Source organism: Crotalus tigris, unplaced genomic scaffold, assembly GCF_016545835.1.
Source record: "Crotalus tigris isolate CLP2741 ecotype Arizona unplaced genomic scaffold, ASM1654583v1 scf7180000017887.1893490, whole genome shotgun sequence".
In the NCBI taxonomy this organism is placed as follows: domain Eukaryota; kingdom Metazoa; phylum Chordata; class Lepidosauria; order Squamata; family Viperidae; genus Crotalus; species Crotalus tigris.
In genome coordinates, this window is record NW_024096704.1 from 1,167,027 (window position 1) to 1,183,576 (window position 16,550).

General features: G+C 37.3%; 1 protein-coding gene and 1 long non-coding RNA gene across 3 annotated transcripts in view; both read right to left on the reverse strand.

Annotated features, from left to right (window-relative positions):
* Nucleotides 1–306: 306 nt before the first annotated feature.
* LOC120308231 lies at nucleotides 307–7,588 on the reverse strand. The gene is made up of 3 exons (XR_005556800.1): nucleotides 7,551–7,588; nucleotides 5,605–5,760; nucleotides 307–1,727 (listed from the first exon to the last, which is right to left on the reverse strand). It is a non-coding gene; the product is annotated as an uncharacterized LOC120308231 (long non-coding RNA).
* Nucleotides 7,589–10,131: 2,543 nt separating this feature from the next.
* PAPSS1 (3'-phosphoadenosine 5'-phosphosulfate synthase 1) overlaps nucleotides 10,132–16,550 on the reverse strand; it is a 44,252-nt gene continuing 37,833 nt past the window's right edge. For both annotated transcript variants that reach the window (XM_039344013.1, XM_039344012.1), the window contains exon 12: nucleotides 10,132–10,986. In XM_039344013.1, the coding sequence (XP_039199947.1) occupies nucleotides 10,848–10,986 (139 nt within the window). In that variant the 3' untranslated portion in view covers nucleotides 10,132–10,847. The remainder of the gene's footprint in view (nucleotides 10,987–16,550) is intronic.

Sequence of the window (16,550 nt, forward strand, 5' to 3'; positions counted from 1 at the left end):
ATGCTAGCCAATGATTAGTGTTAAAAGCGTCAGCCAAAACATGTATTTGATTATGTTTTCCGCACTATGTGTATGTTTGCAGGAAAACTAAACTTAGATGCATTATTTTTTAAATAAAAAAAATACGCACTTTCCCATTTTATATGTTCTTTGCTTTGGCTGCCATGCTCTCCATAATTAAAAAATGATGAGGCAGAGAAAGAAAACAACCAAAATGATCAGTTAAAGTCTGGCGATCATAGAAAAACAAAATACTGAGATTTGTGCTGTGATAAAACAAATTTATTGACAAAGCTGTAAATAAAATCCAACACTGCTAGTCTATCAGTGTCTCAATTTTTAAATTTTTCTTTCATAATTGTTTCCAATAGCTTTTAAAAGTTTCTTCCAAGTGTGCACACAGAAAGACACAAACACTGACCATGACGCTGTCAGTGATGATAGCACTTCATAGAGTACCAATATAGAGATATGTAGAAATTATAGCAGTTGTAAATAATTCTGTACAAAAATTTTGAAAGAATTTTTACAATACAGGAGTTAGGATAAATGTAGATGACAGAGACAGCACCTCCTTACAAAAATAAAACAAAACAAACCTTGGGCCGAGATAAACTCTTCAATCTTCAATTCTGAATTTCAGGATAACTTAGCTTATTATTTATGTACTAAATTACTCAGGCTAAATCAATTTAGTTGAAATGATCAGCTTGCTTTATTTGCCCACCTTACCATTTAGTGTTCTAACATACGAAGACTTGGTTTTCTCTTTTGTGTAATGTTTACCTACTAAATTCAAAGGGGAAAACATTCTGCTAAGAAGTTAATCAACAGCAGGACCAACTGAGTCAATTGTCTTAAAAATCCCCATGCAAAATAAGGTCATCTTTCATTACTAAGAATAAACATGACTGATCAAATGAGTGTTCAGGAGCTTTAATTATGTATTATTTGATCATTATTTTCTAACAGGAATGAATTGGTCACTAGTTTAGCCTGCACATGTAACGTATGTTCTATATATTTTGATTATCTTCTAAATAATTTACCAGAGAAAGTGAGTTCAACCACAGAAAAAGTTAGACAATCTGTGAAGCAATGAGGATTATTTAATCTCCCACCCATCTATCACTAAGTGCTGTAAAATGGATCTCATGTGTACACCTGCAATGTTTTCATACACCTTTCACACTCCATTAGTGTTAGTTAGTTAATTAGACAGCATGCAGATACAATAATAAAGTTTCAAATTCAGGCAGATGTCTTGATTTATCTTCCAAAGTGATCTCTGTATCATTTCAGGGCCAATAGCCTCCCTCTGAATCAAGCTGCAGGGAACTACGCCAGATCTTTACTAATGAATCTTAATTATACTGGAAACCACAATTCTTGTTGATTACACTTTTAACAGCAAATATCAGGGGAATTGGATGGAGGAACACACATTCTAAAGAGCTATTTAGGAAAAACATCATTCAAAACTAAGCATTTTCAATCTATCCATCACTGGAAAAAGAAAAGAACAAATGTAGAGTTTCAGCTTATGCAGCAGTCCATTAATGCTAATATAAAATGGGTACTGAGGATGACATTTTCCCCAGTGGAAAGATTCAGCTCAAGAATCAAGTACTTATTTCAGTTCCATTGTATTTTATTTACTTGTATAGGATAAGATATACTGGATGGTTAGTTCCCCATAATGGTACTGTGCATTAGGAATTCCAAATCTGGGAAAAAAAAGATTCCTTTGATTACTTGTAAATCTCATTGAATATTATAGAAATGGGGTGGACTGGGGGGGCGGATTTAAACTTGGGGACATTAATTGCCTTTTAGGAGTTGCAGATGTGACTTTAAAGCCTGATGCTAAGTTGCAGGGGAATTACTTCTCTGCTGCCCACACCTTTCTGGCAAGCTGTACAAATACAATATCTGTAGGTCAGACAATTGGAACTGTATATGAATGAACTTGGCTTACAAACTCCACAGGGATGGAAAAAGCATCATTTTCCATGAAATGCCAAGACTTTCCTGATGAAAATCCCTTTTGTTGATCAGCAGTTTCACCAAAGGGCTTCCTATTTAAGGATTGGAAGTGCTCAGCAAAGACCTCTCTTCAAGAGCCTGCAGCTTTACTGCCAACAATGACAATCTTTTATCTTTCTCTTTTGCCAAATGGGAGCCAGTTTTTGCCTAGAGGCTTCTAATTATGCATCTTTAATACATATTACGTACACCTTGTTCTTATTAGGAACTTCCTTTACCAATGCATGCTTATATTATCTTCAGTACAAATACATTATTCTCTTGAGAAGTCCATAATGCTAGGAAAAGTAGAAGGGAAGGGAAAAGGATAACCAGCAGCAAGATGGATGGACTCATTACAGTGGCGATGGGTTATCTTTGAGAGACCTAAAGGATGAGACTAAGGTTATACTGCAGCAAGTATATCTGTATGGTCGCTAAGAGTCAACATTGACTTGATGGAATATATTTAATCAATAAGTTATATAAATAGAAGAAAATTATTTAATCAAACTGCTATGGTTGCTCCAGACACCTCCATGTTTATTTACATAAAAATCTGCATATGCTAGAATTGGAAAGAGTCGTTTAGGCCATTTATTCCAGCATCCCAGTCGATCCAAATTGAAATATTCTAGATGGCTATCTAACTTCTGCTTGAACAGATCTAGTGAGTGGGAGTCAATCATAGTTCTGGAGTAACTATTCGAGTGCTTTTATTATTATAACACTATTATATATTTTATCAATAATATACATTCAGTTTTAATCTTAATTTATTTCCTTCGAGCACTGAATGTATACCTTTATAAATATGCAGTCGAGTGAAATAATATTGTATTAGTCTCTTTCTCATGTATAAATCCGTTATTCTATTTCCTGCATTCTGAACCAGTCTTGATCTTCTTTTGTCATGCCCTTTTCGACTTTTGAAAGTTATCCTTGGAGATATTTGGATATTGCTATTGGAGGTGTCTACTGACAAGAACCAAAAAAAATCAAGCTGGTGCCCCTATTGCATGCTTGAAGGCAAAAGCATTTTAGGCTTATATACTGACCCATAGCACTTTACAGCAGTATTGGGTGGTTTACAATGTAAGCATTATTTGCATGTTGACCCCAGCAATCTGGGTCCTCCTTTTACCAACCTCAAAAGGATGAATACTGAGTCAACCCTGAGCCCTGTCAGGATTGAACTGCAGGCTGTGGGCAGGTTTGCCTGCAGTATTGCACTTTAACCAATGCACCACCTGGCAACATATATGAAGTGATGCTTCAAGCACCTGGTTGCACCAATCACAACTCTCCTGGCTGTTATTATATTTTCTCTCCTACTTTTAATGTTCTCTTGTTAAAGGTAAACTTTCACAGTTCCTTCAGTGTCTCTACTAATATTTAATTATAACCTCTTATCATCCTTTTCTCTGTTCAAGCTAAAGGTTTAAATTTTAACACTATATCTCAAGCTAGGCTCTAATAAATGCAAAATAAAATGGAGCTATTACTGCCATTACTTCCAACTATTTGGAAAGAATACTTTTATAAGGGCAACATAAAATTCAAGTTTTTGCAGCCATATCACACTAATCATTTACATTCATTTTATGCTCAAAAAATCTTGTTCATATTGTCAGACCTAGGATTCCCAATTCTGTCCCTGTGCATTAGATTTCTCTTTTTTAGGGTGAAAAACAATTCATTTGTCCTTATTAAATTTATTTTGTTTTGCTTCTTTCTCTAATTCATAAGATGGTTTTGAATTTTATTTCTGTTTTCTAGAAGATTAGTTATACTATTTGATGTTATGACATTTATATATTTGCCCTCTCTGCCTCAAAGCCATTATTATTTTTAAATAAGAACCCAGAATTCAACCTTATGGCACCCTACAAGATATCTCCGTCCAATTTGATAGGAACTATTGATGATCACCTTCAATTAAAAGTTAGTAAGACTCCTTGTTGACAAATCCATACTGGCATCCAATAATTATCCTTTCTTTTCAAGATGGTTAAAATTAGGACTTGGTTAGTAACAAGAGTCTATGCCTAACTCTTTCAAATAATCTATTTTTGAAGGTTTTTTACTCATTTAGGGAAGTATTAGTTCCACAGAATAAATAAATTTTATATAACATAATTTTTTCTAAACGGTTTATTTTTGCTATTTAATCCTTTCTTGTAACTGGATTTTCTGCAACTAATAATACTTTGCAATATTAGGTGTTTTGAGTAGGCTGAAAAATCTAGAAAAGGGGCTTCATTTGTAATATAAATATAAATAGATTCACAAAATTGTTTTTCAAATTAATAAGATTAGCAATGAGCAGCTATCTGCATTTCTGCTTTTGCCATTTCATTTTATGCTCTGCAATTTGCATCATTTATTCCTAAGAGGCAAATCTTCCAGATGTACATCACTGTAATGGAAGCACACAAAACAATAAACTTATTTTAAAGCTATCAGGAAATTATGCCATTTTGATGACGAAGTAGGAAAGCATGATATCTTTCTTAACAATTTTCTGGCTACGAAAACACACCTTTACAGAAATGACAAAACTGAAGTCACAGAGACATAAATCATTATTTTATCTATTTTTAATTGCAGATATAATAGTATTTACAACTCAAATCCTTTGGTCATGCTCCAGACTTTTGTTTTAATAGTTTTATTTGCAATAATTCCAAGTCTGTTCATATTGAGCAATCCAGGCTGTAAAACTCAGGATCCCAGATCTAAGCCAAGTTCCTTAGCTTTTACTGACAGAAAAAAAAGTCTACATCTCAATTCAGAACTTTGTTTTTGACCGTGTATAGCTTTAAGAGGAATTGCTTAGCAATTCCATCTTGCTAACAGGCCTATATTAGGACAGAGTTCTCAAATGTGATTCTGTGACCTAAAATAAATGAATTTGAGTGACCAACCCCATGGATACAACTAGCAGGCTACAAACTGGCAAGGGTCCTGATGACTGCCAAGTGAGTCAGACCTGTCAAAGTGAGGACTGGCAATTTTATTGGGGGGAGGGGGGACATGAACAGGCAGCTTCCACTTCCTGATCCAGAGGGTAACATTTTGGCACTTATACCCAGAACTCTCTAGTATAGTAGCCATTCATTTAACAAAATAATAGTTAGAAGGGACTTTGGAGGTCTTCTAGTCCAATCCTACTCAAGCAAGAAACCCTATACCATTTCAGACAAATGGTTGTCCAATCTCTTTTTAAAAACCTTCTGTATTGAAGCACCACAACTTCTGGAGGCAAGTCATTCCACTGATTAATTATTCTGTTAGGAAATTTCTCAGTTCTAGGTTGGTTCTTTGCTTTGGAGAACAGGCTAACTCTTTCTTCTTTCTGGCAGTCCCTTAGATATTGGAACACTGCTATCATGTCATCCCAGCCTTTCTTTTTATTAAACTAGATATACGCAATTCCTGTAACCATTCTTTGTATGTTTTAGTCTCCAGTCTCCTAATCATCTTTGTTGCTCTTCTCTGCATTCTTTCTATAGTCTCAATTTCTTTTTTATATCATGGCAACCAAAACTGGATGCAATAGTCCAAATATGGTCTTACCAAGAGATTATAAAGTGAGGTGATCTTAATTCTATCCCTCTATTAATGCAGCCTAGAATTGCATTGACCAACTTTGGCTAGACAAATCCAGAGCAGCTTCAGAACTGGGCCACCACATCCTCCTATTTGTCCCATATCATGGAATCCAGCAGCAACCTGCAGTTGACAAGAGAATGAAAAACAATAACAGATCCCCAACAGTTACACCTCACAACAAATTATTTATTACATTATAGGCCACCCAACTCACTGTTGCAGAAACTCTTAGCCACTATTAGAATTAAATGTAGTTTGCTTCATTTTCCAAGAAACAACTAAGGCACAATCATTTAAGGTATATAAAAACTTAATTTCTTTTTCATGTCTTGAACAGGAACATACCCAGTTTATGCAAAGGTAATTGAAATCTCGCATTATAACATCTTCTTTGCATTCTGTCAAGCACCAGGGAAATCAGGAGATCCAGGCAGTTGAACTTGGTATGAAGATTTATTGTAAGCTTAAGCTCTCTACAAGAATCTGAACTACTAACAATCAAGGCTATTTGGGGTACATAAGGAATTCAAGGTGGGCTTCACTTAGATCTCCTGTGGGTGCGAAGAGACTCGCGACTGATGCATTTGACCCCTCCCTCAGGTTCATCCTGGTCATCTCCCACACATGGCTTTTTTATTATCTGGAGATTGTCCTCAATGTTTTTATCAGCTGTGTGGTATAAAACCCCTAAATCAAATTTCAACTGCAGGCCTTGTAATGTATACTCTTAACTATACTATGATCTTTTCACAAATGAGTACATTCTTCATATTGACTTGCCCATTGGAGGATTGCCTAATTTTAACTATGATCGTTCCTTTTCTCTTCAATGTTATACTAACATTGAATTGTGGCCATTTTTGCCCCTATGGGTACTCCTCAACTTACAATCATTCATTTAATAACTTCCCAAGTTTTGGCAGTGCTGGAAAAAAGTGACTAATGGTCAACCCTTGCACTTAAAATTGTCACAAAATTCCCATAGTCACAATCAAAATTTGAGTGCTTGGCAACTAGCATGCATTTATGATGGTTGCAGTGTGTTAAGGTCACCTGATCACCATTTACCACTTTCCCACCTTGTTCTTCCAATAAACAAAGTCCTCAGGGGAAGTCAGATTTGCTTAATGACCCTGTGATTCACACAATCCTGGCAAAAAGACCATAAAATTAGGTCTTTTAAAATTTAACATTTACAAAGAAAGCTCTGGTCCCACTTGTAATTGTTAAGTTGTGGACTACCTACTGTACATTCTAAGCAGATGGATTAAAAATGGTCTTCAGGATTCTTTATGCTTGTTTGTTCTTGGTATTTTTTCTTCATCTATAATTGGAATACTCTTGGCTAATAAACTTACATAATCTAAATCATTAAGAGTATTTGCAAACTTCTTTTTATAGAATAATTCTATGTTGGTTGTCTCTATAGACCAGTATTCCTTAATCTTGGCAAGTTTAATATACCTAGACATTAAGTACAACAATTCCTCAGCTAGCTCTCTCCAAATTGTGGTTTTTTTTTTCAGTCCTTCTATCTGGAGAAATCTAGAACTGAGCCTGAAACCTTCTTGCATGCTTTGCTATAGAACATGCTCTTATACAAACGTTCATCTTTAGTTTTAAGGCACTTTAAGGACACAAAGTGTATAGTATCAAAACAATTTCTGGTACTTCACCAGAAATCAAAATTTACATGTACACCTTATAATAATAATAATAAAGTTGGAAGGGACCTTGGAGATCATCTAGTCCACAGGTCGGCAACCTGCGGCTCCGGAGCCTCCTGCCTTTGCAGAGAGAGACAGAGACAGAGAGAGACAATTGCACTTCCCTGCTTCTCTCTCTCTCTCTCTCTCTGTGTGTGTGTGTGTGTGTTTTGTGTGTGTGTGTGTAAAAGAGAGTGCACTCACAGTGTTCTCCGAGGAGCTGAAAAGTTTTCTGGGCGGAGCTCCTCCCTTTGCTGCGTCTCTGAAGGAAGCAGGAAGGGCAGGAGAGAGCTAGCTAGCCCAGCTAGGCTGACTCAGGAATTCTGGGAGTTGAAGTCCATGAGTCATAAAAGAGACGAGGTTGCCTACCCCGGAGGTTGTTGGACAACAGCTTGAAGCTTGCCAGGTGAGCAGCAGAGAGGAGGGGGGGAGAAAGAGAGAGAGAGAAAGAGAGAGAGAGGGAGAGAGAGAGAGTGGGGGAAGAGGAGTGGCAGATCAAGGGCAGATAGAGAAGGAGGGAGAGAGAGACCCTTTTGACATCTAAAATGAAGATAACACTGCATATATCCTTTTTTTACCTGTGTGTGTATGTAATTTTATTCTCTTAAAGTATTCTCTTGGTGATCGTTGTTTTAATAGTATGGATATTCCCAAGAGTCATATTTTTACTTTTATTTTTAATGTGTATATGTGTGTGTGTGTGTGTGTGTGTGTGTGTGTGTGTGTGTGTATACACATATACACATACACACACACACACACATACACATACACACACCTATAATAAAGGTAAAAAAGGATATATGCAGTGTTATCTTCATTTTAGATATCAAAAGGGTTTTGCGGCTCCCAGTGTTTTGTTTTTGGTGGGAAACGGGTCCAAGTGGCTCTTTGAGTGTTTTGGGTTGCCTACCCCTGATCTAGTCCAACCCATTGCTCAGGCAGGAAATCCTATATCATTTCAGACAAATGGCTGTCCAGTCTCTTCTTAAAAACTTCCAGTGTTGGAGCATTTACCAGTTATGGAGGCAGGTTGTTCCACTGGTTAATTGTTCTAACTGTCAGGAAGCTTCTCCTTAGTTCTAGGTTGCTTCTCTTGATTAGTTTCCATCCGTTGCTTCTTGTCTTGCCTTCAGGCGCTTTGGAAAATAGCTTGACTCCCTCTTCTTTGTGGCAGCCCCTGAGATATTGGAACACTGCTATCATGTCCCCCCTCGTCCTTCTCTTCAATAAACTAAACATACCCAATTCCAGCAGCCTTTCCTTGTATGCTTTAGCCTCCAGTCCCCTAATCATCTTTGTTGCTCTTCTCTGTACTCTTTCTAGAGCAGCGGTTCTCAACCTTTGTGTGACAGCGACCCCCGTCACACGGACGCACTGCGCATGCGCAGCAGCGCCCCCATGCGTGGCGCGCATGCACAGCGGCGCCCCGAGGGGGAAAAATGGTGGATCGCGTTGTTTGACGACCCCCGTAAAATGGTCGTTCAACCCCAAATGGGGTCGTGACCCATAGGTTGAGAACCGCTGTTCTAGAGTCTCAACTTCTTTTTTACATCATGGTGATCAAAACTGGATGCAGTATTCCAAGTGTGGCCTTACCAAGGCATTGTAAAGTGGTATTGATACTTCACGTGATCTTGATTCTATCCGTCTATTAATGCAGCCCAGCACTATGCTGGTCTTTTTGGCAGCTGCAGTACACTGCTGGGTCATATTTAAGTGATAGTCCACTAGGACTCCAAAATCCCTCTCACAGTTACTACTAGTGAGCAAGGTACCCCCTATACTATACCTGTACATTTGGTTTTTCTTACCTAAATGTACAACCTTACTTTTTTCACCACTGAATTTCATTTTGCTAGATAGCGCCCAGTGTTCAGGTTTGTCCAGATCCTCCTGTATCCTAAGCCTGTCTTCTGGAGTGCTGGCTATTCCTGCCAGCTTGGTGTTGTCTGCAAATTTGATGATTTCCCCATCTATCCCCTCGTCCAAATCATTGATGAAGATGTTGAAGAGCACTGGGCCCAGAACAGAGCCCTGGGGCACCCACTACACACTTCCCTCCAGGTAGATGCAGTTCCATTGAGGACCACACGCTGAGTACAGCCGTCAGCCAGCTACGGATCCATCTGGTGGTGATGCTGTCCTCTGATCCACTAATTTTGTCACTTGGTCAAAGAATGTGATAAGATTTGTCTGGCATGATCTGTTTTTGACAAACCCATGTTGGCTTTTACTAATGACTTTGTTTGCCCCTAGGTGTTCACTGATTCGTTGTTTATCTTTTCCAGAATCTTCCCAGGTATTAAGGTCAGGCTGATAAGTCTGTAATTTCCTGGGTCCATTTTTTTTTTCCTTTTTTGAAGATGGGAACTACATCAGCTCTTTTCCAGTCCTCCGGTAGTTCTCCAGTGCTCCAGGATCTTTGAAAAATATAGTTCAATGGTTCTGAGATCACATCTGCCAGTTCCTTGAGAACCCTGGGGTGTAATCCATCTGGTCCTGGTGATTTGAACTCGTCTAGGCTGGATAGGTGTTCACATACCATTTTCTTGCCTATCTTAACTTGCGTTATAATAACAAGGGTGTTCTATGTTAATCAGTTAACTTGCAGCCCCCAAATATCAAAATGTCAAAAGATCAAGGGAGGCATTTTTGAAGCAGACAAATATCTTTTTACCCAAACTTTCCCTTCTCCAGAAGGGTAATCATTTGTGTTTAATTAGGAGCCAACCCACTGCGCTAAATGAGACTGAAGCTTAAAGAATAATCATGCCAACCAAAATACTTTTTAAAAAGCACTATATTGAGCAGAAAAGATTAAATCAAAAGCTTAAAAGACAGTAATAGTGTTACAATCACCAGAAACATAGGAAACAAAATTAATATTGATCCATATAATCAGACTGCCCTGTTGTATTTCCCACAATTTTTACATGATCAAGAAAAAACTAGGCAAAAACAAAAATCACACATTTATCAAACAACATGTAATTTCCAATCCAAAGCTACTTTGGAGATTCGATAGACGAACGTCAAAGTCCAGACCAAAAGATACAAGTGTAGTACATTAAATTCTACTTTATGGTGATCAAATTCAGCACCTGCTTCTAGCTCATGTAATCAGACTGAAATAACTATTCCTTAAATTATAAACCACAGTGTTGGAATTCCATTACAGAAAGTGAAAGGAAAAAAGTTAAGTTTTAGCATCCCCAAAAAGAGAGCTCAAATAAAGAAGAGTAAATAGAATATTAAAATGAAGGATTTTTTTAAAAAATCCTACTGTAATAAAAAGAACGTAAATAAAAGAGGACATTAAAAAAACAGTTTGTTAGCAATATGTAATAAAACACGTAAGAAAAGCAGAGAATGGTTCCTAAGGAAGATATTTAGGAAAAGTTTTCTGACGGAAGCTGCAACAAAGCAGCATAACTGGGTGGTCCCCTGTCTTGTTAATAAATCAAGTGTCAAAGTTGATCTGTAATTAATAAGAGCAGCTTAAACTTTTTCCAAGGTTTGGTAATACTCTGTCAGCACAGTCCATGCTTTAGGAGCCATGAAACCTTCAGGAGGATTTTGACCTTCTCGAGCCAGTTTGCGCATGCGAGTTCCTGAAATGAATTCAAAATCTTCATGGCTAAAATTAAAAAAAAAGAAAGAAACCTTTTAGAAATAATATGCAATAAGCTTCGATTGAATTTTGTTTGCATTTAAAGTAATATAGGCAGTCCTTCAACATATGGCCACAACTGAAACCAGAATTTCTGTTGCTAAGAAAGAAGTTTTTAAGCAAGTCGTGCCTTTTATTGTCACAGTTGCTAAAGAGAATCACTGAGGTTGTTAAATGAATCACATGGTCATTAAGTGAATCCTGCTTCCCCCGTTGACTTTGCTCTTTGGAAACTGGCTTGGTAGATTGCAAATGGTGATCACTGCAATACTGCAAGGGTCTTAAGTGTGAGACCTGGTTGTAAATGACTTTTCAGTGGTATTGTATCTTTGAATAATCACTAAATGAATGGTTGTAAATTCAGGGCCACATGTATTGTGTTCCAAATGAGCAACTTACAATTATGAAGGATGACACTAGCAGTGATAGTCACTAAGCCAGTGATGGCGAACCTTTTAGAGATTGAGTGCCCAACTGCAACCCAAAACCCACTTATGCATCGTCAGGTGCCGGGTGGGTGTGGCCCATTGGCTGGGTGTGGCCCATTGGGGGCATATGGCCCACTGGCTGCGGTGCTAACAGCAGACTGGGTGGAATTGATTGAACCTTTTTTTTTTTTTTTTGCACATGGCAGCGGAGGCCTAAAGCGAAAAGTTTTTATAAAACCCAGCTGAAGGCCTGGGACTGGGGCGATGGCGCGCGTGCCCACAGAGAGGGCTCTGAGTGCCGCCTCTGACACCTGTGCCATAGGTTTTCCACCACTGCACTAAGCTTTTTACTACCCGGCTGTGGGAAGGCATACTCTGCCACTCTGGAAATATGTCATTCGACAATATTGGGATGAATGGGATATCAGTGAAAAGGGGATATAGGATTTTACAATTTTCTCTTAGTATGCTAAATATGCTCATGACACACAAAAAAAAACCAATTTGGAACTGCTGCAGAAAGCATTTTTTTCTGCACATTCAAAAATACCACACACAAATAAAATCTGCCACAAAACCGAACAGCAGAATAACAGATTAACAGAGTTGGAAGGAACCTTGAAGGTTTTCTAGTCCAACCCTCTGCTCAAGCAAGAGACTTATACCATTCCAGATAAGTGACTATCCAGTCTCTTAATTCTTAAGAGTGCAGTGTGGCGTGATCAGTTTCTAGTTGATCTTGCCATGCTTTGCTGAACACATGCTTTTTTATATTATTGCTTCTTCCTTCCACCCCTCCCCCCCGCCCCTCCTCGTATTTTGTGCTTCCAAAAACATTCTACACCCTATGATTTTTTTAAAAAAAATAAATTCTGTTGTGTTTCTGTGAATTTTGGACAGTTTTCGTCTTCCTGAAGCCTGCCAATATTTACCTTCTTCTATATGGATATTCTGGTTCCATAAACATTCTTCCTCAGAAAACAAAATGAATTATTTGTTCATAAGATATCACCTATTTATTTATGTTACAGCTTAAACTTAATTAGTAAAAGCTACTTTTCCTAGAAAATGAAGTATTTGCATCCAGTCAACAGCATGACACTTTACAAATTGTCAAATGGATACACAAGAGAAAAAACCAATATCCAGGTAGCCATGAGATACACTATTTACCTAGATTTTTATTAAGCAAATTAAAAACATGTAGCCTCAACAAGTACAAATGCAACACAGAATTTTAAGTCTCCAAAACAAGAGTAATTAATTAACAATAAAAAGAAATGTTTTTACTTGCTCTTTCACTCAGCCTGTTCCATCTATGTTTTAGTCATTTTCAGTTGATCCATCTTAAATATAAGCCAAATGCTGACTTCAGTTGGATATGGCTCAAGACAGAAGAAAATGGAACTAAATGTATTTGGGGCTAATTTGCTTGTGTGAATGTTAAAGTTTACTTAGCGAGTAAGAACAAGTCTTCTCATGGTATGTGCAAAAGATTAGCAGCATAATCTTTGAACTGGATAGGTACAAAGTTGTAAGGATCACTGCAATTCTCAGAAATTATCCCAGAATTTCTGTGCAAAAATCTGTGTAAATACTATTAACAATTTAGAGCTGGCACGCTCATGGCCCACCCATTTTGAAAAATCTGTGCTACCAATTAATATCTTATGCCAATACCAGATAACAGTTCTGATCTTAAAAGCCTTACAAGATGTATATGGAACTGATCCCTTCCCGAGTTTTGGACAATTTCTATGACTTGGGGCCCAAAACACCAGGAAAGCATTAGGTTGCCTACCTCTGCAGCTCCAATGGTGGAGGATTCCAGTAAGTGTCTTCTTCTGTATGTCACATTCAAACATCTAACAATTCATGCAATCTATCTGATGCAATCTTTAACTCTGAAATGTCTTTTTAAAAAGACAAATGGTTGTCCTATCTCTTCTTAAAAACTTCCAGTGTTACAGCATCCACAACCTCTGGAGGCATGTCATTCCACTGATTCTAACTGTCAGGAAATTTCTCCTTAGTTCTAGGTTGCTTCTCTCCTTGATTAGTTTCCATCCATTGCTTCTTGTCCTGCCTTCAGGTGCTTTGGGGAATAGCCTGACTCCCTCTTGTCTGTGGCAGCCCCTTAGATATTGGAACATTGCTGTCATGTCACTCCTAGTCCTTCTTTTCATTAGTTCTCCATTCAAGTTCTCCACCCAAGTTGAAACTTTCTATTTCACTATGCTTTTGACAAATTGTTCTTTTTTTTAATAACTGCTTAATAAGTGGTTACTTTTTAATGGTTTTGTTTTTTTAATGAATTGTCCTTGGTAATATTTAAAGCTTTGTAAAATCTCTTTGACTTTGAGCCTGACCATTTTTTTTTAAAAAAAAAGAACATTAAATAAGTACAAATCTCATTCTAATAGTACTTTCATATATTCAGATTATGACAGATCATGCCATTTCTTGTCTATTTACATTTATTACTTATGAAGATTTATTATATTTCTATCCCATCACACCTAGCCAATCTTGGCAGACCTCAAAATGCCAAATTGGGTTATTTAGATCTTGGGTTAATACCTAGATGGGAGATCAAAATGGGAAAGCTGTGGATATAAACTAGGGAGGGAAGTGAGAGGTACATAGTTCAAAAAGGCAATCAAACACTGTTTCATATTGTTCTTCTGAAAACAACATTGAAGGAGTAAAGTTCTAATTAAAGAAGAACTTACTACTTGACCAGTAATTGGAGCCATTTGGTGCAGCTGCAAAGTAATTATTTTTTTAAAAGTAAATATAATAATGTATGGGAAAGATTGAGGGCAATAGAAGAAGGGGACAACAGAGAATGAGGTGGCTGGATGGAGTCACTGAAGCAATAGGCGTGAGCTTAAATGGACTCCAGAAGATGGTAGAGGACAGGAAGACCTGGAGGAATGTTGTCTATGGGGTCGCAATAGGTCGAACACAACTTCGCAATTAACAACAACAAACAATGTATATTAATAATAGCAAATTTGTGTGCTTTAAAATTTAGAAAAAAATAAAGTATTTGGAGAAGATAAATGTCATCAGCCAGTGTGAAAGAAATTTCTTGAACTTTTGTCAAAAGTTGATGCATAGATATCAACTATATTTCTCTTGTGAGACCATTCCTCAAGTAAGACCTCACCCAGTATTATTTTTTGGTTTTATATTCTTCGCTTGCCCTGCTCATTTGCCAGAAATATTTCCAACTACATTTAGGTCTAGCTGAATTTTATATTTCTGTTGTTACCTATTCCTTTCCTTTATTTCCTATAGGTAAAAGTTTCCCCTATCCATTGTTTCTACCTTTAGGAGGCAGTGCTCATCCCTGTTTCTTAGCCAAGGGAATCCGAAGGTATTTCCATGGTCACATGGCCACTGACTGTATGCTGATACACAGAACGCTATTACCTTCCCACTGAAGTGATACCTATTTATCTACTCGCATTGGCATGCTTTCAAACTGCTAGGTGGGTGGGAGCTGGGGCAAGTAACAGGAGCTCACTCTGTTGAGAGATGCTCAGGTTTTCTAGCTGACTAGCTCAGCATCTTTAACTGCCGAACTATTCTGTCCCCAAAATTATTCCCTCTAGTTTATTAAATTCTAAACTTCAAAGCAATAATACTTTTAGGAGTTTTCCCATGAACACCTAACCCTGTGGTGGCGAACCTATGCCACGCATGCCACAGATGGCACGCAGAGCCCTCTCTGTGGGCACGTGCACCATCACCCCAGTCCTAGGCCTTCAGCTGGGTTTTATAAAACCTTTTTGCTTAGTCCTCCACCACCATGTGGGAAAAAAAAGGTTCAATCAATCAATCAATTTCAACTTCAACTTCTCATGTCACCATGTAAAAAAAAAAAAAGATCTCACAAAGTTGGAATTGATTGATTGAACTTTTTAGTCCAACCCAGTCTGCCATTACCACCGCAGCCACTTACCCAATAGGCCACACCCACCCAATGGGCCACGCCCACCCAGCACCCGACGATACATAAGTGGGTTTTGGGTTTCAGTTTGGGCACTCGGTCTCTAAAAGATTCGCCATCACTGACCTATCAAAAGACCTCTCTCCTATATTGCATTTATGATGGAGAAACAAAAATTAATACATATTTCCTAGGAATCAAACAATGGATGCCATTTTAAAAAATAATACAATAACTATTATATCTCTATGTTCTCTGCCAACTCAAAGTAGGAGATTTTGTGATATATTTGTTATATAGTTGGACAATGCTACACCCACAAGTGTGTCACATAGGGAGCCTAGTTTATATATTAGTGTTAACAACTCACTAGTGCTCTATGTTCTAATTACATTGTTCTATATGCAATTTCAACAACTGTACTTCTGAATATATTCTAACATCTATATTCTGCAGCTCCTAATTCCTAAGACTCCTAAATGTCTTAATATTTTTAATAAGCAAGAAAGTCAACAAACTGAGAAAGGAGTTTTTGCCTAAGTAATGAACTCACAATGGGGCAGAATTATATGTGAGTAGTTTTAAACCATGCCATCTTACAATTATATTTGTACTGGATAAAAATTGTGAATAAATTCAGATCTCTGAAGAAGAAAGATTACAAAGGCCTTTCAAAAAAAGAAAAAAGTCAACACATGCTTTATAAAAAGTATTAATGAGAAACAGTTTATTTTCCATTTAATCTGACATTCAAAATGTATTTCAGTTTGAGGAATAAACTATACTGAGTTACTCAAAAGACGTTTAATGGAAGATCTGAACTAGGAATAAACAGTGCAAATTAGAGACATTTCCTAATTGAATTAAGTGCCGAAAGATACTGCTAATGTGCTTTTTATCAAGCATTTCTGTATAACAGACACAACGGCAGCAATGGACAATCTGTGTCATTAAAATAAGTGAACAAATGTCTGGATATTCTGCACAAATATAGAACATTCTGACAACTTCTCAAATTGCAAATCAGTTTTATAAAGCTTCAGGGTAAAGAAATAGGATGGCACAATATGATAGATAAAATCTTTGTTACGAGATGCGGAAAACTGTAGAATTTTGGTTGATATTGTGAATATTAAATATATAAA